Raw genomic sequence first — 25,809 nt, forward strand, 5'->3', positions numbered from 1 at the left:
TTTCAGTTTAATATGTTGAAGGCTCATTTATTGGTAATAAATGATAATGCGGAAAATAAATAATCGAATAATATTGGGCTTGTTTTGGGCTTGTTTTTGAAGCTCCAGTTGCTTATTTGTCTCGCGAGAGTTGGCAACTGTGCTGTGTGAGAGAGTGTGTGAGAGAGTGTAAGTGCGAGAGTGAATTTTGTGTTTCTACCCCTGCCGTTCCCGCACAGGGTTGCAATTCTTTAATGTGATCTAACAAAGGTAAAGAGAAAACAATTTGTTGAATTAAAAACCCAAACATGCAGCGGGTTCACCAGACCCACGAACACTGGCTGAATAACAAAAATATGAACACCACACAAGGTTTAAGTAGGGTAGTTTCAGCTGGCTAACTAGCAGTAGCTAGCATCATGCGATTACATATTTGATTTGGCGTAAATATTCAATTTTAACGGTAACACTTCATCCAACTCACATAGGCTACAGCTCCACCGTATGTTGGCTGATCATTACCTCGGACCGTTTTGCAAACGTTCGGCAAAAACTTCAGGCAAAAATGAACCTGTTGATGTTTAAGACATATGTAACTAGATGTACCGCATGGCGGTACAAAATATGACCGCCGCTCAGGCCTGCACTGGCTTTCCACAAAAATAAATGACGTGGAGCAATTTGGCTGTATTGCGTGTTTATGTATATACCTAAAAAAAGTAGTAGTATGTGCATGTCTGTCTGTGTGTGTGTGTGTGTGTATGTGTGTGTGTTTGTGTATGTGTGTGTCTGTGTGTGTGTGTGTGTGTCTGTGCGTGTATGTATGCGTGCGTACATGTGTGTGCGCGTGTGTTTGTGTGTGTGTGTCTGTGCATGTGGATTTGTATGTGTGTGTATGGGTGTGTGTCTGTGCGTGTGGATGTCAGTGTGTGTGCATGCTTGCGTTTGTTTGTATTCCTGCATGTGTGTGTGTGACAGTATCATCCTAAACCAGCAACCCTTCGCTCAACACCACCATCTACAGGCCGATGAGTGTACAGTCACTAAATGTGCACATAAATGAATTTATTTTATACCCCCCCATGGATGAAATTCTACGAAACTTAGCATACCCCCAGAGGATGTCAAGTTAATCATACACATGAAATATGGTGCAGTTCTGAACATCTCAACTGAAGATAGGGGCGATTAAAGCAGAATAATATTGCATTTTCATTTTTTATGGGAGGGGCGCAAATCACAAATGAGTGATTATGGGCTAGGTTGATGTGGGCCCTTAAGACCAACATACCATAAAAATGTCTTCATCCTCGGTGCCACGGTTCAGGTAGTTATTTAGGAAAAACTGCATTTTTTGGGGTTTGGGGGGGGCCCATCGCGGGGGGGGGGGGGGGGGGGGGGGGGCTGGGGTAGTTGCCCCCGGGGACCAAACGAAATTTTTCCGTAAAAGTCTAGCGGCGGTCATAATTATAACGTTAAAGGGTCAGTAAGCAGCCAATATTGTAACCAGAGAGCTAAGAGCTCAAGTTAGAACTGCATGTAATAGAAACAAGATTATAAGTATAACTATCAAAGAACATAGGCTATCAAACAGAGCAGAGTTATAATGTACATAAACATGTCATACAGATTTACTTCTGCAGGAGTAGCCAACACACACACACACACACACACACCACTCCACACACACACACACACACACACACACACACACACACACACACATGTGCCCTAGTAATCTTCAAATTACTTATTGTCACAGTTTACACACTGACAGAGGTTTGTACATGGCAACTCATGCAGTTTGCATGTGCATCTACCCTTAACACAATTTTATTTAATTTTTTTACACGAGCAGTGCACAAGTTCCAGTATGGCCTCAGGAGCTGGACGTGTAGAGATCATGGGCGCAAGACCTCAGAGCCCGTGCTTTTACTGGAGTAGCCTCATCCTCAGCCACTAAAAAAGTGCAAAACAATAGATCTAGGTTCTGCACCCTTCCCCACATCACTGATTAAGGAAAAATGGTTTGTAACTTTCAGCAGGGGAAAACTCATGCTCCATATATTGGTTCCACCTGTTCCCTTAACATGGGTAATAGACCAGTTTCACAGCGTTCAGGTGTCTGGCCTTGTTGATGTTAATGATGCCATAATTGGAAGGGTATATTTTTGCAGGGTGTTTTTATTATATAACTGTTAATACACTGTATATTATCTATATATTATTTGTACTACTCTTATACTGTTACTGCTACTACACTGCACATGTTGTTCATACTGCATATCCATATCTATTCTGCTCTTATAAGGCTACTGCTAATACATTGCACATTTATATTTAATTTATATTACTGTCTACTGTCAAGACCACTTGGCTCAATGTAGAGTTGACATAGGGGAGACCACACTGAACTTAATCTTTAATTAGAATGCTGGTTTATTAACGAATGATTTACAAAAGTCAGTAAATGGGAAGCCAAAATGGAGAACGGGTAAGGAGCGCCGACCGAAGCCAGCCTCTCATCGTCAGGCCGGAATAGCAGAAAGAGCGACCGAACCAACCGGAAGGCAATGATTTAAAGACTCTCTCATCCGTCCACCAATTAGCATGGCACGGCCCACCGCAACAGCTCCACCTAAAAGTGACACAGAACAGCAGCAGTAGCAAAGTCCTTTTAGGCAAGTCGTGCCACTCGGCCGCCATCTTGGCAACGCCTCCGGGCAGCTATTTCGGACTAACAAGACCAGGCTCCTATTTAAATGAATGGGCAGAGAGTCAGAACTGCACTTTCACTGGTCACCGGGACATAAAAACTGTATGTATAGAAACAGCAGTAAAATATGATAAAAATCGCTGAAAAAGTTTGATGACTTTGCCCCAAAATAAGGTTTAAAACGCCTTTTTCCCCACAGGTTATACTTTACTACGCATGCGCAAGGGTTCACGACACCAACTTCATTTACGTCTCTATCCAGAATGCCGGTGTTGTGCAATAATCAATGTCAATATTGTTCTCCATTATTTAAATATAAGCAGGTTTGCACTTTATCAGTAATAACAATGTATTGTATAGATCAGTTGTTTTAACTATTCATTAACATGAATCGGTTCAAAGGAGTCATTAGTTCGCGAATTGGACGTGTCATACGGTTGTGTGATTATCCCAGCAGTTAGGACATGGACATCCCACAAGGTTAGTGTCAACACAGAAAACATTACATCACTGGATAGGTTTTTTCGTTTATTTAGAGAGTAATTTTATGTCAGCTGAATGTGCGGAACGCATTTCAGAGAAGATAAGGCAACGTATTTTAGCACAATTCACACCCAGCGGTAATTCAGGAAAAAAAAAAAATCTCCGAATGCTCCACATGAAACTTTGGTCTTCCGACCTTTTACCATAATGTCGTTTTATTTTGATTAATATGCGTGCGGGAGAGAGAGCAAGACAGCGCTTAATTTGGAGACGGTGAAGTCTTATTTACACTTTCGTCTGGCTCCGAAGAGAGAGAGAGAGAGAGAGAGAGAGAGAGAGAGAGAGAGAGAGAGAGAGAGAGAGAGAGAGAGAGAGAGAGAGAGAGAGCGACCGGGGCTCTCTCTCTCTCTCTCCGCTGTCGCAAAACCTCAACTGTGCGCATGCGTCAATGGAACCAGACGATAGACTTAAATGTTTCCCGGTTTGACTTTTAAAAGCAGATGATTGGCTTTCCAGCGGGAGGGGCGGGACATGTGCATACAACCGCCATCTTTGACGTTACGGGTTTTCCTCAGGTTTTCCTTTTATAGTTGTATTGAGGATTGAGGAAGTGGCATGTCTCTTATATAAATTGTCTCTGGCAGTAGGCAATTCAGGCTTGATTACCCACACATGGCCAAGCCAGGGAAAGACACACCCAGCACTTCATAGCCAGGCGTGACACTGCACTGTATGTCTTATACTGCACCGACTGTCTATATAATACTAACCTTCCATTGCAGTTTCTTCAACTAATACTGCCTTCTCTCCTCTCCTTTTGTGCTCGTTTTATCTTCGTGATATTTGTGAAATGGCTGTAGCACTCCCTGTGGTAGCCAGTGTTAACTGGTTTGACTAACTCGTTTGTAGGTTCATGGCTTTGTAATTTGTATGCCCGCACTGCCTCTTCTGCTATAATACTTTCTCTGCACTCAAGGTCTTTACACAGAAACACTGATTTAATTAATTTGTCCCAGCTTGTGTCTGTGAAGGGAATGGTGGGTCTACTTCCCTCAAATATATGCATGCAGCACTTCATGTTTTGCCATTTATACCCAGTAAACGTGTGCGGGGAAAAAAAGTATTGTCTGGCTCGTTTTTATGACGTTGTGTTTCCAAGCAATTCAGATCAAATGTGTGAAATCAGAACGGTGTATTTATTAAAGATTACAACTAAATGACATGACGTTGTATGACAAAAGATGCTTATATAAAATAAAAAACAGTAAGAATGGATAACGTCACCTCTACATTCACATTTTCACATCAAACTGAATATGTAGCATAAGTGGGTAAAATGAGTTAGCGGAGCGCGCCAATGTGTTGACAAACGCATCACCAACACCGACACTTTCCCCCGAACTCCATCTTGATGACAACAACAATCCTCCGATGGTGAGAGGCTGACGGACAACCAAAGAGTATAGAAGTTAGTATAGATAGATTTACGATGACGTCACATTTCTCCCGGAACTCCTTACGGCGCCATCTTGTGTGTCAAGTGGGTCAAGCGTTTGTGTTACGGAGCATGATAATATCCTGAAGCAATGGGTCACATGATACGGTTATTCTCCGTTTGGCTGGAGTTAAAGGCAGGGTAGGTAGGATTTTTCTGAAAAAATAAACATTCCAAATTTGTTTAAACTGTCTTCATATACCAATTCATAATTAAAATGTAAGCACTCTGAAAAAGAGAGTATAAAAATCGAGTGTCTGTAGACCTCTCACGACTGTTGTAAACACAGTTATTTCCATTCACTCCACCCCCTCCCTTCTGAGCTCCTTCCAAAGCCACGCCCCCAAAACGCATGAACGCGCGACGCATTTATTTACCTGAGACGAGTGGAGAGGAAGGAGTGCAGTGCATGCAGTGACATCATGTCAGAATCACATGTAATAAAATACCTAACTTTATCACTATAAATATAAACAAATAAGATGGCTTTTAGTACTCACTATCAAGCTAGCATATCGATACTGGTAAAGTTTAAAATATATTTTGTTTGATTCGGTAACAAGCTATATTTATAGGTAACGAGCTATATTTATAAGGCAAAGCTAAAAACAGGTTGCATTGATACACGTTTTTCCATTACCATCAGTTACACTGTGATGAAGGTGAATTTCGTGTAAGATTCATAACACATACCAGGGGTCGGGTTATCAATCTATCGGGCCAACTTTGGCCGGGGGCCAATATTTTTTTTAGCCAGTAGATGGCGGGCCAGCTACACAGAGTAGGCCTATGGATACAAATTAAATACTTTTATATAGGCCTATAATCGCGGAATATGATGGGTCCGTCACCGTCCGTGGATCATTTGTTCAATCGTTTTTTCAAATTAAAACCAAAAATAAAAAGATGAAAAACGACTTGTTTTTCCATTATTTATTTCCTGAACTAAAATGAAAAACGAATAACAATGGGTTTTCTGATTTTCTGATTGTGCTCAGATCAAAAATAGAAAAAATTAATTACTGGATTAGACAAATTTTCATTTTGATTTTTAATTTAACACCTTAGGCATATATCAAGGAAATCATTTTAAACAGATCAAGTACTATTGTGGTAACAGATTACAGCCATTTTAATAAAGGTGTGAATAGCAATCATACTCATTCGCTTACAGTCCGACTTTTGAACTTTATTCCTTTTTTTTGTATTATTATTTATTCGGGACACACACATACACACCTAAGGTTTAAGGAGTTCTGCAAACTCCTGCAAACTCAGGAGACTGTTTTTTTTCTGTCCCGCTCCCACAAGGTTCTATTCAGCAACCGCTTAAAAATACACTCGGTGTTCACCGGCTTTATTTCCCGACCTCACGGTTCCGCAAAATTTAGATCTCGTTTCCATAATCTCACATTCAAATGTCTCTTAACGGCAAGAATGAGATTAAGTAGCCTATAATAAATGCTATAAAAAATTGTGTTCGTGTCAATATAAATATTAGGCTATTTTAACATTGTACTGTCAGCAGAGAAAAAAAATGCCACAGAAAAAAATTATGAAATATAAATAGCCTAACATAAATTAAATAGGACAAAGCCTATCACTCAAATTTCTAAGCAACATAAACGAAAATCATATTGCCCTACTGACAAATGAAGTAGGCTATTTTCTGCCGAACTATTTCAAACATCCTTGCAAAAAAAGAATGTTGTTGACTGACAATGGTTTCAGTACCAAACAGCTCCTCAGAGATAGGTGTACAGGTGGTCAGAATTAAGTGCGGATACGCTGTCAAAAGATGTCGGGAGTGGGCTATTGTCAGTCAGACCGCCCGCTCCGTCCAAAGTAGCCTACACCAGAGTTCTGACTGCTACCGTCTTTTGACGCGCGAATTGACACAAAGTGGTCAAGCATATAACTAGACGCGGCAGGCACGAATTTGACGCGCTATTCGCGTCCGGTGTGAACGCACAGTTATACTTTAAAATGTAATCCCGCGCCGCATGATTCCCTATGGGTGTTTCACACAGTATGCGGCGGTGAAATCGCCGCGCGACTACGGCTTTTCTCAAGTAGTGGAAGAGTTTTGTGCAGCATTTAGGACTTCCAAAATAATCCGGTGGGCCAGAAAATATTGCTGGCGGGCCAGTTTTGGCCCGCGGGCCGCCAGTTGTCGTTCCCTGACATATACGGTGTTTTGCATGTAATGAAAACAGTACCGGAGACAAGTACCGATACCTAGGGTATATGCAGGAATCAGAGATGAATTTACTACCTTTTTTTACCACCTCCACAATATTTTTTACTACCAACACGACATCAAGCAGCAGCCCTTTTTTGGGGGGTGTGGGGGTGGGCGGGGGGTGTAAAGCACCACTTACTACTTACTATAACACTGTCACACCCATCATACATATTAGGTACACTAATGTTTAATTGTTATCATTAAGTATTGTCATTGTCAATTATGTTTTTTTTGTAGTGTCGAGTTGAGTTTCAGTTGTCCTTATCTTAACCCTAGCCCTTGAGTTATCCTAACCATAGCCCTTAGCCCTAATAAGGTGAATAATAACCTTGGCACTTTGTCATTGCTATCAACTCCGACTCACTCAGGGCTCGACATTAAGCCTTTTCATGTGCTTGTCCTCTGGACAAGTAAATCTGTCATTCACTTGTCCGAGTAAAAAAGTTGCTTGTCCGGAATGTTTTTGGTGTGTGTGTGTGCTGTAAATATAATTTATTCTGAAGAAATATCCTCATCTGTGTTCAATCAGCTCTGATATATTTAAATCTGCATATTGTCATATCTGCACCTTTAAAGGGATGGAAATGGAGATGGAGGTCGAAGGCTAAACACAGTGGTGTAATTTTTTCTACACCTTATGAGAGCAATGTTTTGCTGACCTTTGAAAATAGTGCGGAAAGCAAAACACTGCATAATTAGAGATAAGCGGATGAGCTCCAACGTCTCCCGAATCCGCAGCCAAAAACAAATCATCCACCCGCCACTCACCCGCAACAATAATTTTCTCTGATTCAAGTATCCGTACCCGATGGTCAAAGTTATTATTCTTATGTGTGGTTACGTGTGAGGATAAATGGATGATCATCACCTTCAACAGCGGACTCGAGGCGACACGGCTGATGCGCGCATCTAATACAATGATGAGTGAGCGCTGCTTCTAAATGAACATTTCTTTAAAACAAAATTGATTTGACAGAATTTCATTTTCTTAATGGCATAAACAGGCTTTACTCCCTTGAAACGAATGGAACATGCTCATATTTTAAAGAATGTAGTATTTTCGTTAATAATAATTTATCTGTCCAACCGCGACCCACCCGAAATTAATCAGAATGTTATTTTGATTAGCCTACTTGACCCGCCCCATCCGCGGATTATCCACAGAGCCCCCGCGGATATAACCGCGATCTGCGCATCACTATAATAATATTGTCTGTTTCTGCATCCATTGCATATAGAGCTGTTTTACTTCATTTTCCGGGCCAGAACGTCTACATTTGGTTGTTTTGGCAGTGTATAGTGTAAATGCAAATATCGGATACGGGTCACTTATAAAAGATGATGTAAGCGGGTCGTCAAAAAAATCGGATATAGTCAGCAAATCGGAATTGGGCATCAAGACCTGCAGTGTAAATGCAGCCTACGACAGCGAATTACTTTACATCTGAGGCGTTTAAAGACTCAATTTGTCCATTATTTATTTCTAAAGAAACACGAAAATGTATAAAAGGCTCCATGACCTTGTATCTTACGTTAGAAGCAGTTTTTGTAAAAATAGGCTAACGATTGCGTCATAACCACGCGACTCTCTGTCGCACAGTAGAGAGATTACCGTATGGACAGGAGGAGAAGCTCGCGCTCGACCATTAGGAAGTGAGTCCTTCTAATTGACTTCACTTGTCTCCGTTGAATCCAATGGGGTTGCTGTGTCCAGTTTATATACTGTCTATGGTGGCGGCCATAGACATAATAAATACATAGATGCCCTATTGGCCGCTTTGGAACGTTGCTGCGATACGGCAACGCGTCCGCCATTTTGCGGAGGGCAAGACTGCGCTGTAATCAAATGCAAGTAAACAGGTGAGCTGCGGTTTTTCTGGATAAAAACTAAACAAAAATTACATTTATCAACCGATTTCAGTGGTTTGTATGTGGTGTACAACAAAGTTCCATCTCTAGTTATTTAAAATCTCGATAGTTAGACTTCTAAAATATTTTTTTTTAATAAGGAATGGCCAAAGCTCAGGCTTGTCATGTATTTGGCTTTTTGGATAAGAATTGTGAACACCCCCATACGGAGATATAATTTAATTTTCACATTAAATTAAATAAAGTTTTCTTATTGTGGAAAAAGCATATTCTGTCATTGACCCGATTTTAGCAATAACAAAGATAACTGATGGATCCTTTATGGTAATACATATGATATGGTACAACTACAGTGCAATGCAAATAGTAAATATAAGATAAAGTGAGAAGTAGGCTAATAGTAAATAGTTGAGTCAATAAAATAAACAAACAGTATACAGCAAATAAAATAGTAATGAAAAGTATAATTATATAATATCATAAGTATAATATTATATAATAATAATAATAATAATATATTGATGATAGCATATAGTTTATGTATAATACTATAATAATAGCAATAGAATATGAAATATCAATTACAGAATATAGACAATAAAAAATAATAAGTTAAATAGTTACTATGAATAGTACAATAATTTAACAGCATAACTATAATAGATTGATAATCGCAAGTGGTATATTATTATAATAACAATAATAAATAATGTATATATTTTAAAATATTCTTACATAGGCTATATAAAATAAAATGATGCAACCCCGTCTCTTTTTGTTAAATTTCAGTTTTTAAAAGGTATAAGAAGCTATACAAGTCAAGAAATAAAGTAAACGATTCAGTCAAACATACAGCAGGCTACAACTTTAAAGTTAAATAGCCTAAATATATAAAGTTATGAAACTTCACTTTGCCTTCAGCCAAAACAATTTGCCAAGGAACAAATGATAGATTATTAAGACCAAAGATCGCCCGTTAGATATACACAAGATTAATTATTCTCATGTTTAACCACTAGACTAAAGACATCAGATCCAGCGGCGAACGTCAGAAGCACTAGCCGAGGTAAGGCTGTTCTCGGCGGGGTACATGAGCGCTGAGCGTCCGGTGATCGCTGGATCTCACAACTCCGAAACCCTCAGATAACATTTTTAAATAGGCGCTATCTTTATAAATAAAGATTTGAGCTTTAAACAACTACATTGTCGACTGAAAAACTCTTATAACTACATTTCGTGACACAATAACAGTAGTATTTTTAAATTTCGCGGCCTTTCTCCTCTGAAAATAAAAATAGTAAATGAAATACAACCAGAAACAAATTTTCAGTTTTGCTTGTGAAAGGTAATTCCCTGAGACCTGTTTTCAATTGTGTGGCGATTTGTACAGCCCCAAGCAAGCACACGAAATAGGCATTTTTCTCAATTCTCGTTATGAGAGGTATGGGAAAGTTGCCCTCCGCAGTATGGCGGCGCCGTTGATGTACGATCCAGCGGCCAATAGGGCGTCTATGTATTTATTATGTCTATGGTGGCGGCAGGCGACCGTCTTAATGAGCGAGTCATTGAGTCATTCATTCAAACGATTCGTTCAAACAACTGATTCATTCAAGAATGAGACATGTGCTGAGTCCCAAATCGCATACTATCCGTCCTAAATAGTATGCGAAACTAGAATTAGTACGTCCCAAATCGTAGTATGTTGAAATGAGTATTCCAAAGATTCCCGGATGGTCTACTATTTCCGGTTAGAATTCGAAGTGCAGATCAATGCACACTCTAACGGCTAATATTGCCCACAACCCATTGCGTGTGGGAGGGAGGAGCTTTGCGGTGATGGTGGTGATATAAAGGCAGTCGGATGCAGCAGCGCAGATGCGCCCTCAGTTTTTAAGTGTAAGAATTCAAATGTTTAACCCTAATTAAAGTTATATTTTATTGTCTCGTAATATTAATGGGTTTATGTTGTGCCAAAAAAAGTACTGTGTTTATCTTGTAGGGTCCGATGAAGATACTGAGCGCCTCATTGGGGTTATCAGGCTACAAAACAATAAATAAAAATGCTCTAGTACAGTGTCATGCAAGTGTCTTTTTTATGTATTTCTTTTGATGTTTCTGTCTGACTTATTTGTAGTAATACTGTGGCTGTACAAATGTTAACTTTATCAGTCCAACCAAATAAACATGGTTACTACACTTTTACTATAGTAAAAGCATGGTTCATTTTCATCTAGGTATTTTTAAGTATTATACATAAGTATAAGATTAAGTATAAAATACGTTAAACAATAGTTACACTATAAACTTTAAATATTTTAACTCAGAAAATAAGTAGCTTTCGTTACACACATTTGCACATGAACGTCAGAACCAGCAGCTCACAAACGACCTGCGTTTGGTTGATCTACGACGATGCCCTGCTTCACTCCTCAATTTGGTAAAACACATTGTAAATGTATTGCGGAAAAAAAGATGGGAATAGTAAATAAAATTATATTGGATATATAAGAATGAATGAAATGTAAAATGTAACTAGGCAACCACGTTGCATGACGTCATCGAAGTATGTCCCAGAACGTGCATACTCTTTTGCTACACACTCAAAAGTATGTACTTTTTCATCACAAAAAAAGTACATACTTTTAGGTCATAGTATAAGTAGGCGAATTGGGACTCAGCCATGTTTATGAATGGGACATTGAATCTTTGACTCAGCCAATTCGTTCAAAACGCTGAATCATTCAGTAATGAAACACGGTTAAGTGTTGCTGTGAGATGCGTTACGGTTCTGCTGTGACATTTGTTGTTCTATTTTTTGCTGCTGAAACAGAATAAAAACAGTCAATATTGTGTCTAAAATGTAAGTAACTTAATTTGAACTATTTATTGAACTGTTGTATCAAAAGCAATGCCACATTTTCAGTCGTGATGGTACTCAAGAAAACAGCACTCGTCGTGTGAGGTTGCTAAACTGTATCATATGTTAAAAATATTCAAACACATTTTGAATTTTGGCACTGGCAGTATGTTGTTAACGGAGTTTAAACTGAGTTTACATTTGTTTGGATTTCTCCTCGAGAGGCTGCGCGAGCCTCAACAGCGCAACCTTGTTACCGTCAGTAATACATCCACTATCGATCGCAACTTACAATAAATATAATACAATCAGAATCATTCTCTCATTTTAGTGATTCCCTAGTTATTTTTTTATTTTTTGTTATTGACGTTTAATCAGGCTACTTGTCCGGTCGGGCAAGTAAAATTCTCTTTTACTTGTCCCTTCAAAAAATCCACTTGTCCCGGACAAGCGTTAATGTCGAGCCCGTCAGGTCCTGTTGTTAGCATCGTATATATTTTTAAATTATGCTAGATGAAGTTAAAATATGGAGACACAAATATTAAGCAAAAAAAATGGAAACTCATATATTGAGGTGGTGATGAAAAATTTACTACCAAGTCAAATTGCGTTTGTTACCTTTTACTACCTTTCAAGGGCCTTAAAGGGGTGGTAAAACACGATTTCACTTTTCTAACTTTAGTTAGTGTGTAATGTTGCTGTTTGAGCATAAACAACATCTGCAAAGTTACAACTTTCAAAGTTTAAAGCAAAGGGAGATATTTGCTTTTAAAGAAATCAATTTCTTAGAACTACAAAAAACGGCCAGTAGGGACTACACGACATTCCTGCGGGCTTGCTGACATCACTAAGCCCAATATTTACATAAACCCCTCCTCCGATGAAGGATTCGCACAACGGCTAGTCCTGAAAGATGGAGCAGTTCCAACTTTAAAAACAGAAACTGTTTACGGGCCACAACCTGTAAGTATGATTTATTTTTCGTCGTTTTGTTTTCCTGTAATAGTTCGTATTGTTAATTGTACGTTGTAGCAAGGAAGAAAACGAAGGACAACGCTGTTTGGCTCCACAAACCAGTTTGTTAAATGCTAACGTTAATTCATACTTATCCGACAAACACATACAAACTTCTGTTTAATATCACCAGCGCAGCGAACTTGGAATGTTCGTTGTTGTTGTCGTTTATGTGATCAGTGTGAATTATTCTTTGATTATAGCTTTTATGTATTGTTTATCTACATGCTTGTTTATCTACAGGCATGCTAAACATGGTTTTGTGTTTGATTTGGCTACTGTTGTAAAGCCAATGTTTAGTGTTCATATTGGATTAATAGTTCAGGCGACATATATTTAGCTACAATCGTTCTAAATATACAAAAGTAACAGTGTCATATAGCGATCTGCAGTCTTAAAAAACATACCTTTCTGAAACGTCCTTTAAATGCAGTTCTTGAACAGGTTCTGCTCGATCCTCTCCACTAACATTCTCTGGGTCTGAATCGGGCTCAAACTGGTATGGCAATATTGACGCCGTTGTTTACTGAAGCACAAACTACCGGTAAAGAAAAGGGGGCATGATGTTTCCGAACAACGTGCACTTGGCGGTTAGCGAATCACAACACACTGGGCCAGCTAACCAATCTGAGCCCATTGCGTATTTTGAAGGGGGGGGGGGGGCTTCATAGAACGCGGAAATCATCCGACCGTTTTTACAAGGAGGGACAGAGCAGTGTAGAATAATGGTTAAATATGTGAAAAATAATGCGAATTTTTTAAAACGAAGCATGAACACATGTTACAGTGCACCCCACAAACACAATCAAGCCTTAGAAATAAGGCGTTTTACCACCCCTTTAATTTTGGTAGATTCATTTTACTACCTTTTACTACCGCGCGGACACCCTGGATACCGCATCGTCGGTTCGAGGACAGGTCCGGGGTCGAGGGCGAAGCAGAGGAGGTCGTTCAAGATTCTTTTTTTGCCTTCGCTGCCTACATATGCAGGTGCTTTGAATTTGGAATGCACTTTCTCTGCCATAATTTTACTCTTCGTAGGTTCCGCCATAGATATCATATATAAAGGCTAGATGTCTCGTGCTCGCTGCTGGCCAATGGAGGTCGACGTCCGCACGTGGCGGCCATCTTATCACAGGGCGCTCGCTCACTCGTTTAATGGTGCATGTACTTTTAAATAACCATAACTTGCTCAATTTTCTACCGATTTTCAAACGGTTTGGTTTGTTATAAACATCAGAGATGTAGTTATGACACTGCATACATACACTGCATACATATGAATAATTATAACATACATGTTCAAGCATTCGGAATTATAGCCACGTTAATAACGTTTGTAAGAAACCAAACCGTTTGTAAATCCGTCAAGATTTCAGCGAGATAAGAGGATTTGTGTGCATGCTGATCACTCACCTTAATTCACAGCTTCACTGTGAGAAGATGGCCAAACGGTGATGCCGGAAGTGACGGCGCCATAAGACTCTCCGCGCCTCTCTTGCACTCCTCAAATCAAACGGGTGCGCGCATATGGGCAGATCTTGTAGCAACAGGGGTGGTAGCCATGGTTGCGAGAGAGAGTGACAGTCGACCAAACTAATCAATTGTTTCGTCCCGGATGGAAATAATGAGCTGTGTTTATTGCAGATTAAAAGGTCTACAGTCACTCGATTTTTATACTCTCTTTTTCAGAGCACTTACATTTTAATTATGTATTGGTATATAAAGACAGTTTAAACAAATTTGAAAAAAATGTTTTTTAGAAAAATCCTAAATACCCTACCTTTAATGTTCAGTGCTGCTCTTGTGAACATTTAGAGGTTTTGTGCTCTGGAGATGTGACACTTTATCTAATCATTTCCAAGATGGGCTAGCTAAATGTGCTAGCTCTCATCGGCTGTCAAATCGCTGTACCCAGGCGGCTACTATCGACACGGCCCTTGAGGGGTGTTGGCTGGGCAGAAGCACACTCTGACGATTGTCCACCTTCATCACTTTCTCTGTGGCCACATCAGCTGGTCAAGCCAGAGGCAGAGGCTACACCTGGAGCACATCGCTCCGTGCCTCTGCTCTCCATCTCTCTCCTACACTAAATTAGTTCGGAGCGTTGTGTTGTTGTTTTTTTACCCAGATGGTGTTGTCTTGACACTGAGTCTAAATGTACCGTATAATAAGGGCTGTGCAGATATCAGCCGCCTGGCTACAGCGATGTGAACCGTCAATGCAGGGCTCCAGACTAACTTTTCCACGAGGGAGAGAGAGCAAGACAGCGCTCAGTTTGGAGACGGTGAAGTCTCGTTTACACTTTCGCCTGGCTCCGAAGAGAGAGGGAGTGCGCGCGCGCGCGACCGGTGAAGCAGTCGATTCGGTTCCCAACCGGAATTCCTGTTCCCTTTACGCAATCATACAACAAATCATGCGTAGTTGCCGAGTTACCTTACGTACCATCAGAACTGAATACTCTGATACGAGCAAGAAGCACAACTGGATGTACGGGAAGCCAAAAGGTTAAAAAAGGATTGTATTTTTTCCCGAAATTGAGTTTAAAAAAAAAAATGTATTAGAAGCGAGTTTTTCCCCATCTGTCAATTCAATCCAGATTATTTATTTTCAAATTTAAAACGTTATTACCGATTTCAATGTAATGTTTATTAAGGCTTTGATTTATTAAGGTTTATTAAGGCTTTGAGCCTTTGACGCATGCGCTGTCAGCAGACACAGCTCGTTGAGGGGGAACAGGAATTCCGCAAGGAAACAGAATCGACTGCTTCACCGGCTCTCTCTCTCTTTCTGCTCGTTCTTTCAGTTAAACATGCGCCCTGTCACGAGTGCAGCAGTTCATCTACATTACTCACCGATCAAATAAGACTTTGGCGGGCGCTAAAACAAGTTCAATGCAGGAATTTAACTGAGTAGTACATGACCATGCACTCGCACAAATGCGACCACATAACATTTTAACTCGCACATTCTCCAAAAATGGTCGCAGTCTGGAACCCTGCAATGTGACAATGTGAGCTAGCATCTTGGAAATTACGTTTCTTCTGGCTAATTTTGTTTGTTTAGAAATTGTAATTTGATTGAACGAATAACACACGGATTTAAAACACTTACAAAAAAAAAATATTACCTTTTTGATAGCTGATGGAAGTAGCCAATAGGATTTCTCCTGTGTAACTGTTTTGCTGTTTCTCAGCTTCACAGTGTTGCTTCAATGGCAAATAAAAGGGCCGAAACATGGGAACACACCTCACCCAATCCGGCCATGCATGTACAATGTCCACAAATCACGATGCCACTCTTCTCCGCTATCAACCAGGGCACCAGAAAAGGGTCTGTGGTACGTTGAGAATGGCGCACTCGGGCGGTCAAAACCATAGAGTGTAAAAAATGGTCAAAACACACCTTTCTCCGATGGCAGCATGCTTTATATATTGTACCCATCCACTTACAAAATAATTGTATGCTTCCAGAGACTTTCTTCCTCCGAATTCGTCAAAAGTGTACGCACTAACGGTGTGGATGAGATACTTGGCAATGTCCATTTCCTGAATATCGGGGTAACGTTACGCCGCAGGATTACATGACCAGTCCTCTTTCGACATTGTGTAAGGATCCTTTCCATCGATATAACTCAATTTCTCATCATATCTTGCCTTGCAAACATCGTCTAATGTGTCCCTGTAAATAACCTTCACCTTGTCGCCAGGTTTGGAGGAAGTTGTCATCGTTATCTCAACACAAAAGAGTCAAAAATACTTGGGTAAATGAAAAGGCGGTAAATACTATGGGTAAACATGAGCATGACAGCTTTGACACACAATATGGCGGCGCGCCGCAGAGGATAATGGGTAATTGGAAACCCATCTATACATTTGGTACTTCTATACTCTTTGGCTGTCCGTTATAAAAACATGAATTTATGGACATGTTTGCTTTTCGAAATTTTGTTTAGAAATAGCGGAGGCATTTTAGTACACGTGGAATATATTTCTTCTAAATTGCCAAAATTTCCTTAGATTTTCCATTTCATGAAGAATCTTACAAATTAAATACTCGGAAGAATATCACAAACGTTATATGACTGAGTATTATTACTAAAATGTATTTTAATTTCTTTAGAGCTCTCAAGAAGTTGATGACGTCATGGCGGTGGTCTGTGGTTGCTGAGCAACAGTGTTTGCGTCCATCATACCAGCACTTCAGCGATATATTTCCAGGTAAGTCTGTTGTCAAATGAACGAGCTTTTAGTAATAACATTTGAAATAGGTGACTGATACAGTGTTTTGACTGATTGATTGATTGATTGTTTTTGACTGTCTGACTGATATCAAAATCATATCCGGAGTAACGTTATCTCCAAATACTAAGCCAGAATTCTTATATTCCTCAGATCTGTCATTCAATAATATTGTCGGACTCTCTTGTGAAACTGCAGAACCTGCACACCTTCTTTATTGGAAACAAAAGCATTGATCAAATGGATAATGTAAGCCAACTATATTTTAGATGATACAATTTTAGAAAATGTGGAATCCCAGAAGGATTGGCTTCGTTTTTCAGCTGACCACTTGTGAAAGAGTGCACTGGCACACTTTTAAAAAGAGGAGCTATTATGGAAATATTTTACTTTGTAATAAAATAGTTAAGTGCAAACTGAATGTAATGTTTTCTGACACTTAATAGCAATTTAAATTTAAAATTCAAATCTATAATAAATGAAATTAGCTGAACTTTTCTGACTTATTGCCTAATTTCACAGACAAGGTTTAAGCTAGTCCCAGACTAAAATGCATGTTTGAGCTTTTTTAACTGAAAGCAACTTGCACTGATATATCTTAAAATATGTCGGTGACATTGTTTTGTCTCAAGATGCACACCAGTAATGTTTTATTTTTTATTTTTAAGGAACGTTTATAAAAGCTACTTAAATGCCCTAATGGAACTAAGGCCTAATCCTGGCTTAATCTAAACCCTGTCTGTGAAACCAGGCATAGATCTTTATGCAATTTCATAATTACTTCTATTTTCTTTTAAATATGGTTCAGGTTTACTGCCGAATAAACTGCCGAGCATTAACACTCATTAAAATAAAGTTTTGGGTTTTTGCAGCGAGAACCTGTAAGTGATCAGCTCTTAAAAATAACCATTATTTTTTCTTATAGTTTACAGAACATTTTCAAATCTCTTTTTTGCAGCCTTAAAGTCTCTAGTGATGCCTCAAGCTGTGCTTGTTGTATTTTAAGTTCACTTTCTTTCTTAGCAAACGCTATTTCCGCTTTAGCCGCTTCAGCCTCTGCTCTAGCCATTGCGGCAGCTGTGGTTACGGCCGATGAGCCTCGTGAGCGCCGTGATGAACATGATGCATTAGATGCTTGCCTCCTTGATCCAGACTTGGAGCTTGATTTAGACATCGTAGGAGGAAGATCACCTTATGGGCTAGCTTGCTCCCCGCCGTGGAGTTAGAAACTAGAAGTTGGTCACTGAAGATTTTCGTTTTACTGTTCTGCCCTTTATCTCAAACGCCTTGCTTGAGTATGCAGTCAGATAACGCCTCCCAAAGACTACAGACACATGGATTGTTTCCAAGGTTTACTGCTGTCCAAGGAATAACGTAAAACTGTAAAAAAAAAAATACAAAATACAGAATCCTAAATGTACAGAGTCGATTACATGTTTGCATAAGCACAACAAAGGATTTTACATTGCATATAGTTAGCATCAACTATAACAGAAACAGATTGTGCATTCACGAAACAAAGAAAACTAAATTTACATCTGGGATATAAGATATGACAATTAAATACGCATAGGAATTATAATGTAGCAACATCTACATACCGAAAGTGCCTTCAAAACAACTTAAATAAAGGAGCAATAGTAGCCATGACCGCATGCTCTTCTTTGCTGCTGGGCTCACATTTGTGATGTCATCATATAAAGACTTTAACAATATTATATGCAATACCCAACTTTGAACAGAAGGGGTCACTTTACTACAACTTTTATATCAAATAAATGCAGAATGTTCATATAGAACAACACATGGGTTTTTGCAGCGAGAACCTGTAAGTGATCAGCTCTTAAAATAACCATTCTTTTTTCTTATAGTTTACAGAACATTTTAAAATCTAAAGAACCTTTTTCCACTATAAAGAACCTTTTGTGGAATGGAAAGGTTGCGTGGACGTTACAGTTTAATCATGTAATGATCGATGCCAAATTTGCCAATAAAGAACCTTTATTTTTAAGTGTAAATTAAAATATACTTTAATGTAATTTCTATTGAAAAACGCATTTAAATATATTTGTAATGACAAACTTAATGATGAAGTTGCAATTTAGTACATTTAAAATATATTAACTTTAAAATGTCATATTGAATAACACACTTCAGTTTAAATTATAATCAAGTACTTTACATGAGCTTTAAAATGTTAGTCAACACATCAAAATAAGTGTACGTTATTTAAAGAATGACCAATAAAATGTTTTAAAATGTACTTTTAAGTTTTCATTTTACATTATTGCAAAGTGCACTTTTTAAAAGTTTACTTAAGAAACATTAATGAAAGTGAACTCTCATTAAGTGCATTCATGTTATATTATCTGCAAGTAGAGTTTTGTAAAATGTATGAGATTCGAATTACACATACAAGTGCACATTCAATACATTTAAACATGCTTCTTTTTCACAAGTGAGGGATTGCTAAAATTTGTCCTAATGTTCTGTTCATAATTCATATTTTTTGTGCCTACATATAAAGCTTGAAAAGGGTGCTGTATACAATGAGCTCCTGGAGCAGGAGTCAATTGAGGTTAAGAAGATCAGGAACGAGGAGCTTCAACAACACAAGGTAACCAACATCACCATGCCATCCATCTCATTCAAGTACAAGAACGCTGATCTTAAATGCTCGAGGTTTAATAAGTCAGATTTACACTACAGTTTTTGAAACGCTGCACTGTATTAAAATCTTCTTTCTACTGGACATACAAACTTAATATATCGAGGGCTTGGAACCAGAGGGGCGTAAGTGGCATTTGACAAACTTTACAGGAGAGCCAAAACAAAATTTTGACCACACTTCAATCAACTGTATTTATTAACCTTCAACCACAAATTGCAACCACATACATACTTATATGAGTAAGTTCTTAAGTGAACATATTATGGAATATTAACACGATGAACATATTCTAAAACCTTGCAAAATCTTGAAAATATGGCAAAAACATCAAATACGCCTTTTTGGCACCAAACATTTCCAATTCTTCTAAAGAAAAATAGGGCGTATCTGCTGATAATGCAGAAATGATTGGTCAAAACATTGGTTAAAAACACTCTAACTTCATAACTTTTCATTTTATTTAAAATACTGTATACATAGTCATTTAATTTCATCATTTGAAACTGTTTAACATTTCATTTCTAACCGTTTAATTTCAATTCTCATTTATGAGTTCACATTCATGTCAAACAGTTTAATTTCTCTTGTTTATTACACATTTCACTTTTTAGTTCACTTTAGTTGAACTAAAAAGTTCACTCACTGCCCACTGTCAGAGTGTTATAGAACTCTGCATAACAGTGAGGAATACTCCCATTGGTGCACAGGGTGAGTAGGTCTTTTTTCTTTAAGGCACTGATCCCTGGAGGATTTTCATACAATGAGCTGGGGTGTGTGGTTCTGGTGCCTCTTGTTGCCTGTTGTGCCACCGTCAGTTTTCGGAAGGTTGGGGCGGTGAAATCATACTTGAAGAAGATTGTTTTTGGTTCATCTTTCATGTAGCGGAACCATTTAATCTTCTGCCAATGAACTGATTGTCCCTCGTCATCTTTTGTTCTGTTTTTGAGTATGTGGTTGGAGAAAGGCCTAATCCTGGCTTAATCTAAACCCTGTCTGTGAAACCAGGCATAGATCTTTATGCAATTTCATAATTACTTCTATTTTCTTTTAAATATGGTTCAGGTTTACTGCCGAATAAACTGCCGAGCATTAACACTCATTAAAATAAAGTTTTGGGTTTTTGCAGCGAGAACCTGTAAGTGATCAGCTCTTAAAATAACCATTATTTTTTCTTATAGTTTACAGAACATTTTAAAATCTAAAGAACCTTTTTCCACTATAAAGAACCTTTTGTGGAATGGAAAGGTTGCGTGGATGTTAAAGTTTCATCATGGAATGATCGATGCCAAATTTGCCAATAAAGAGCCTTTATTTTTAAGAGTGTAAATTAAAATATACTTTAATGTAATTTCTATTGAAAAACGCATTTAAATATATTTGTAATGACAAACTTAATGATGAATTTGCACTTTAGTACATTTACATTTACATTTACATTTATTCATTTAGCTGACGCTTATATCCGAAGCGACTTACAATTGCTATATATGTCAGAGGTCGCACGCCTCTGGAGCAACTAGGGGTTAAGTGTCTTGCTCAGGGACACATTGGTGTCTCACAGTGGATTCGAACCCGGGTCTCTCACACCAAAGGCATGTGTCTTATCCATTGCGCCACAACCACCCCCGTTTAAAATATATTAACTTTAAAATGTCATATTGAATAACACACTTCAGTTTAAATTATAATCAAGTACTTTACAAGAGCTTTAAAATGTTAGTCAACACATCAAAATAAGTGTACGTTATTTAAAGAATGACCAATAAAATGTTTTAAAATGTACTTTTAAGTTTTCATTTTACATTATTGCAAAGTGCACTTTTTAAAAGTTTACTTAAGAAACATTAATGAAAGTGAACTCTCATTAAGTGCATTCATGTTATATTATCTGCAAGTAGAGTTTTGTAAAATGTATGAGATTCGAATTACACATACAAGTGCACATTCAATACATTTAAACATGCTTCTTTTTCACAAGTGAGGGATTGCTAACATTTGTCCTAATGTTCTGTTCATAATTCATATTTTTTGTGCCTACATATAAAGCGTGAAAAGGGTGCTGTATACAATGAGCTCCTGGAGCAGGAGGCAATTGAGGCTCATAAAACCAGGAACGAGGAGCTTCAACAACACAAGGTAACCAACATCACCATGCCATCCATCTCATTCAAGTACAAGAACGCTGATCTTAAATGCTCGAGGTTTAATAAGTCAGATTTACACTACAGTGTTTGAAACGCTGCACTGTATTAAAATCTTCTTTCTACTGGACATACAAACTTAATATATACTCTTCTTGACAGTAGTGAATAAATATTGCTTCCTTCTTTCACAGGACGCATTTGTGGAATACTTAAATGGACCTCAACTTTTCGACAGCATGTTTGCTGAGGATCCTGATGCAGAGAAACTGGCTCTCCTCCCCGGAATTGACACACTGCTGGAAACATATCCTTATTATGAATAGCAAAATATACAAATCAAACCACAAATGAAAGCAATACATTATAATACACTCTTAAACATAGGGTTCTTTTTTGGCATTCATGGAGCTTTTCTTTTCTTTAGATTAGATTTTTTTTTCAGATAAAAAAGGGTTCTTTTAAGAACTGTTTCCTGAAAGGTTGTTTGGGGAATGAAAAATGGTTCTTCTATGGCATCACAAAAAAAAACAAAAAAAAAACTATTATGCTTTTTTTACATTGTCAACTCCATTAGTGTGTAATATTGCTGTTTGAGCATGAAAAACGTCTGCAAAGTTACAAAGCACAAAGTCATTCCAAAGGGAGTTATTCTTGAGTTAGTCTTGAGTTTTCGCCCGGGAACAAACACGTCACAATATTTCCCGCCCAAGACATACGCAATATAAAGGGGCGAGGCCTAGTTGAGTTTGTTAGTAGTGCGTTGAAACTCATGGTTATGGTAAGGGGCGGCACATTTCCCAAACGCGCTCGAAGCAGTTGACCAATCACGACACATTGATTCAGCTGACCAATCAGAGCACATTGTGCTTTTTAGAAGTTAGGAGTTCATTGAGACAGGAACTAAACAGGGGTGCATTTCCCAAAAGCATAATTAGCAGTGTTGGGTAAGTTACTCTAAAAAAGTAATTAATTATTAGATCCTAATTACACTTATTACTCTCTCTCTAAAAAGTATGGGAATACTTATTACTAATTACTTTATAAATCCCATCAACTTTAACCAGTTGACCAATACAAGGATAGACAAGAAACTTTTCTTTTAATTATGTCAAATAAACATTATAGAATTGCATACATTATTCTTGAACTGACAAAGTGTGTAAAGAGAGAGGGTTACATAATAAAAACATACATTTTAACATAAAATTGATGTTAAATCCACTATTGTTTTATATAGAATTGTTGTACAGCCTATACAGTGTTGAATGCAATTACATCAGAAGTAATTGTAATTGAATTACAAAGAAATTAAGAGTAATCCCTTACTTTACTTTTCCAAGGGAAAAGTTATTAAAATACAGTTATTAATGAATTACGCCCAACTATGTTCGCAAGTTCCGTCGTTATCAGCATAGTTCAATGATTCTGTGTTTCCCAAAACTATAGTTCCAACAAACATTCGCTAACAGCATCGCAAACTTGTGTGGTCGGATCGACAGCTCTCGACCTGTGGTTAGAAGCAGAGTTTTTTGTTAAAATATAATGTGGACTTATCCTTATCTGGAGCAAAATAAGCAAACTGACATTCAGTACAATCTCTTATCTTTTATTTCGAATAAACACAAATGTAATTTACGTCTTTTAGTTTGTCAAAGCGTCGTTTTTGAAGAGTGAGAAGGAGCCTATGATTAAATCTGGAAATAAAGCAAAATAACTGAGAAAAAATTTTCCTCAGATGCCATGTCCGTAATTTAAATCTAGCATTGATTCAGTCTCAAACGGATTCATTAAAAGTATTTATTACTTCATGTGCGTGACATCATTAAAAACGTGGTTGAACGACAAATTTGCGACAGTACAGTTTCAGGGAAACTGTCGTGACGATCTAGTTCAGTGGTTCTCAACTCCAGTCCTCGGGACCCGCTGCTCTGCACATTTTGTATGTCTCTCTTATCTGACACACTCAAATCAGTTCATGGAGTCTCTCCTAACGAGCTGATGATCTGATTCAGGTGTGTTAAATAAGGGAGACATACAAAATGTGCAGAGCAGCGGGTCCCGAGGACTGGAGTTGAGAACCACTGATCTAGTTGATTTCTTTAACAATGCATCGTACTCTGGTAGTTAAACAGCGAGTTATGTCGTTGTTCGGGAAACACATCCCAGTGTGTTGCTGACAGACTGGGAAGAGAGGTGCTGAAACAATGTCAAATGTGTTTAAAATTTGTTTTGTTTTTTTAACATTCAAGCATGAAAACCTATTCTAGTAGAGCCCAAAAGCAACAACAAGACTGTAAAATGGCCTCTTTAAGAGTGCAGATGAGGGAACAGCTGTTAAAAAGGACTCAAAATAATCAATTTACCTTGACAATCCATTTACGTATAAGAGCAAAATGGAAGCTCTATGTGTGCAGATATTTGATGAGGGTTTTGCTCAGCTTGCTAAGAGAACGGCTGAGGTGGAAGCCTTTTCTACCGGTTCCCATGAGGCAGTGACTGACAATCGGCAGGAAGCAGTGGAAATAGCAGTTGACTTTGAAAACTTCAGGAGACAGGTTGGTTTCTTCTCCCTCAGTCACACAAGACAACCTGTTTCTGACCAGTTGAACACATCAAAACGCTCAAAAATTAAATTCTGTTCTATTGCAGAAGATTGTGGAAATGCAACAGATCGCAGATGCCGATCTTCTTGAAGCTTACATCACTTCCTGCCATGAACAGGCTGACCAGTTCTCTGACACTCTCATGAGTATTGAACTGCCACTGGTGGACCAACTGGAGGTCAGAATAAAAATACCTATATTGTTATTGTAATATTAATTACGGAGCATATCACCTAAACGAATGGATGTTTCACAAATATGCTTTTTTTTGTTTTGTTTTTAAGGACATCTTCCAAGACTTTGAGAGGAACATCTCAGACATGGTTGAAGAGTTCATTCAATATGTGCAAGGAATATATCCTTTATCCAACAAAGCAAATCAAAAATACTTTTATTTTATGGGTAAGGCTTCTTTAACTCTGACACACATTCGCACGGTGTCGAGACCTGGAGAACCAGCACCATGAACAACAGCTTGTGATTGCCTTGGCAACACTGGAGAAGGTGGTCAATAGCGAGCTAGAGGAGGAAATACCGGATGATCTGGCAACGGTCAGTGGAAAACTGTCTTCATGATCACTTAATTTGTGTACAATTATGAATAATTAAGAAGTCAAAAGCCATCGTAACTACATGCCAGACACTTATTTTTAGTATTGACTGATCCTTCGTCCTCATTTCCTATGCTGCCCTGTAGCTCTTGGTAGATAAAGACACAGTGACCGATGCAGTCAGTGCTTCTCACGACACCCACCTGCAGAAGATTGATGACAGGGAGGATGAGCTACTGGCACGGGTCAAACGCTGGAAGAGCGATCTGCTGAAATCGGTACTTATATGAACACACCTCCTGTGAACTCCTTAACAATATTATTATATTATATTATATTATATTATATTATATTATATTATATTATATTATATTATATTATATTATATTATATTACGTTGTAGCCTACCATGCAGCTGTCCAGGATCAGAACGACCTTTTGTTATTAAATACAAATATAAATCCTTTTTGTTTGTGTTAATAGATACGCAATTATCAGGTGGAGAGGAATCGCAAGCGCATCTCAGAGATCCTAAACTACATTAGTTTTGTAAAGGATGAGCTGGAGGACATGGCAACATCTAAGAACACCGCTTTTAGTAAGCGCTGCCTCGGCGTGCTCGAGACCGAGACAGGCAGCACATAGTGTGTGTCTGTCAGACACATGCAGGGGAACCCCGCATGTTTCACAGACGGGGAGCGGCATTTGAAGCTAACACCGAGCTTCTTGAAGCTCACATCACTTCAAGTACAAACTTCAAAAACGCGAACCAGTGAGAACGCCAATGACGTGCACATGCGTATTACGAGTTCAGTCTGTAGGTATGTGCATTTGAATATATGTGTAGTCCTTCCCTACAAATCAACCCTCAACATACTACTTGTCTGGCCTTAAAATTAATAATACAGAATTTGTATCGCTTCCACGTAGCCACGCAAACC

At 38.4% G+C, this 25,809-nt stretch overlaps 2 protein-coding genes across 2 annotated transcripts; both read left to right on the top strand.

Moving 5' to 3' along the window:
* The first annotated feature begins 16,781 nt into the window (after positions 1-16,781).
* Positions 16,782-23,659, top strand: LOC309512109 (uncharacterized protein). The gene is made up of 5 exons (XM_082187535.1): positions 16,782-16,878; positions 17,053-17,148; positions 19,427-19,516; positions 21,617-21,706; positions 21,906-23,659. Exons 2-5 carry the CDS (start codon positions 17,140-17,142, stop codon positions 22,035-22,037), a joined length of 321 nt encoding a protein of 106 aa, XP_082043661.1. The 5' UTR covers positions 16,782-16,878; positions 17,053-17,139; the 3' UTR covers positions 22,038-23,659.
* A 448-nt stretch (positions 23,660-24,107) lies between these two features.
* Positions 24,108-25,143, top strand: LOC309512100 (dynein regulatory complex subunit 3-like; the record flags this gene model as incomplete). The annotated part of the gene is made up of 3 exons (XM_082187524.1): positions 24,108-24,269; positions 24,364-24,495; positions 24,602-25,143. The coding sequence occupies 3 exons, from the start codon at positions 24,108-24,110 to the stop codon at positions 24,782-24,784; spliced, it is 477 nt and encodes a 158-aa protein (XP_082043650.1). The 3' UTR covers positions 24,785-25,143.
* Between the last annotated feature and the right edge of the window lie 666 nt (positions 25,144-25,809).

The sequence above is a fragment of the Leuciscus leuciscus genome, assembly GCF_965113295.1.
Source record: "Leuciscus leuciscus genome assembly, chromosome: 1".
Taxonomy (NCBI): Eukaryota; Metazoa; Chordata; class Actinopteri; order Cypriniformes; family Leuciscidae; genus Leuciscus; species Leuciscus leuciscus.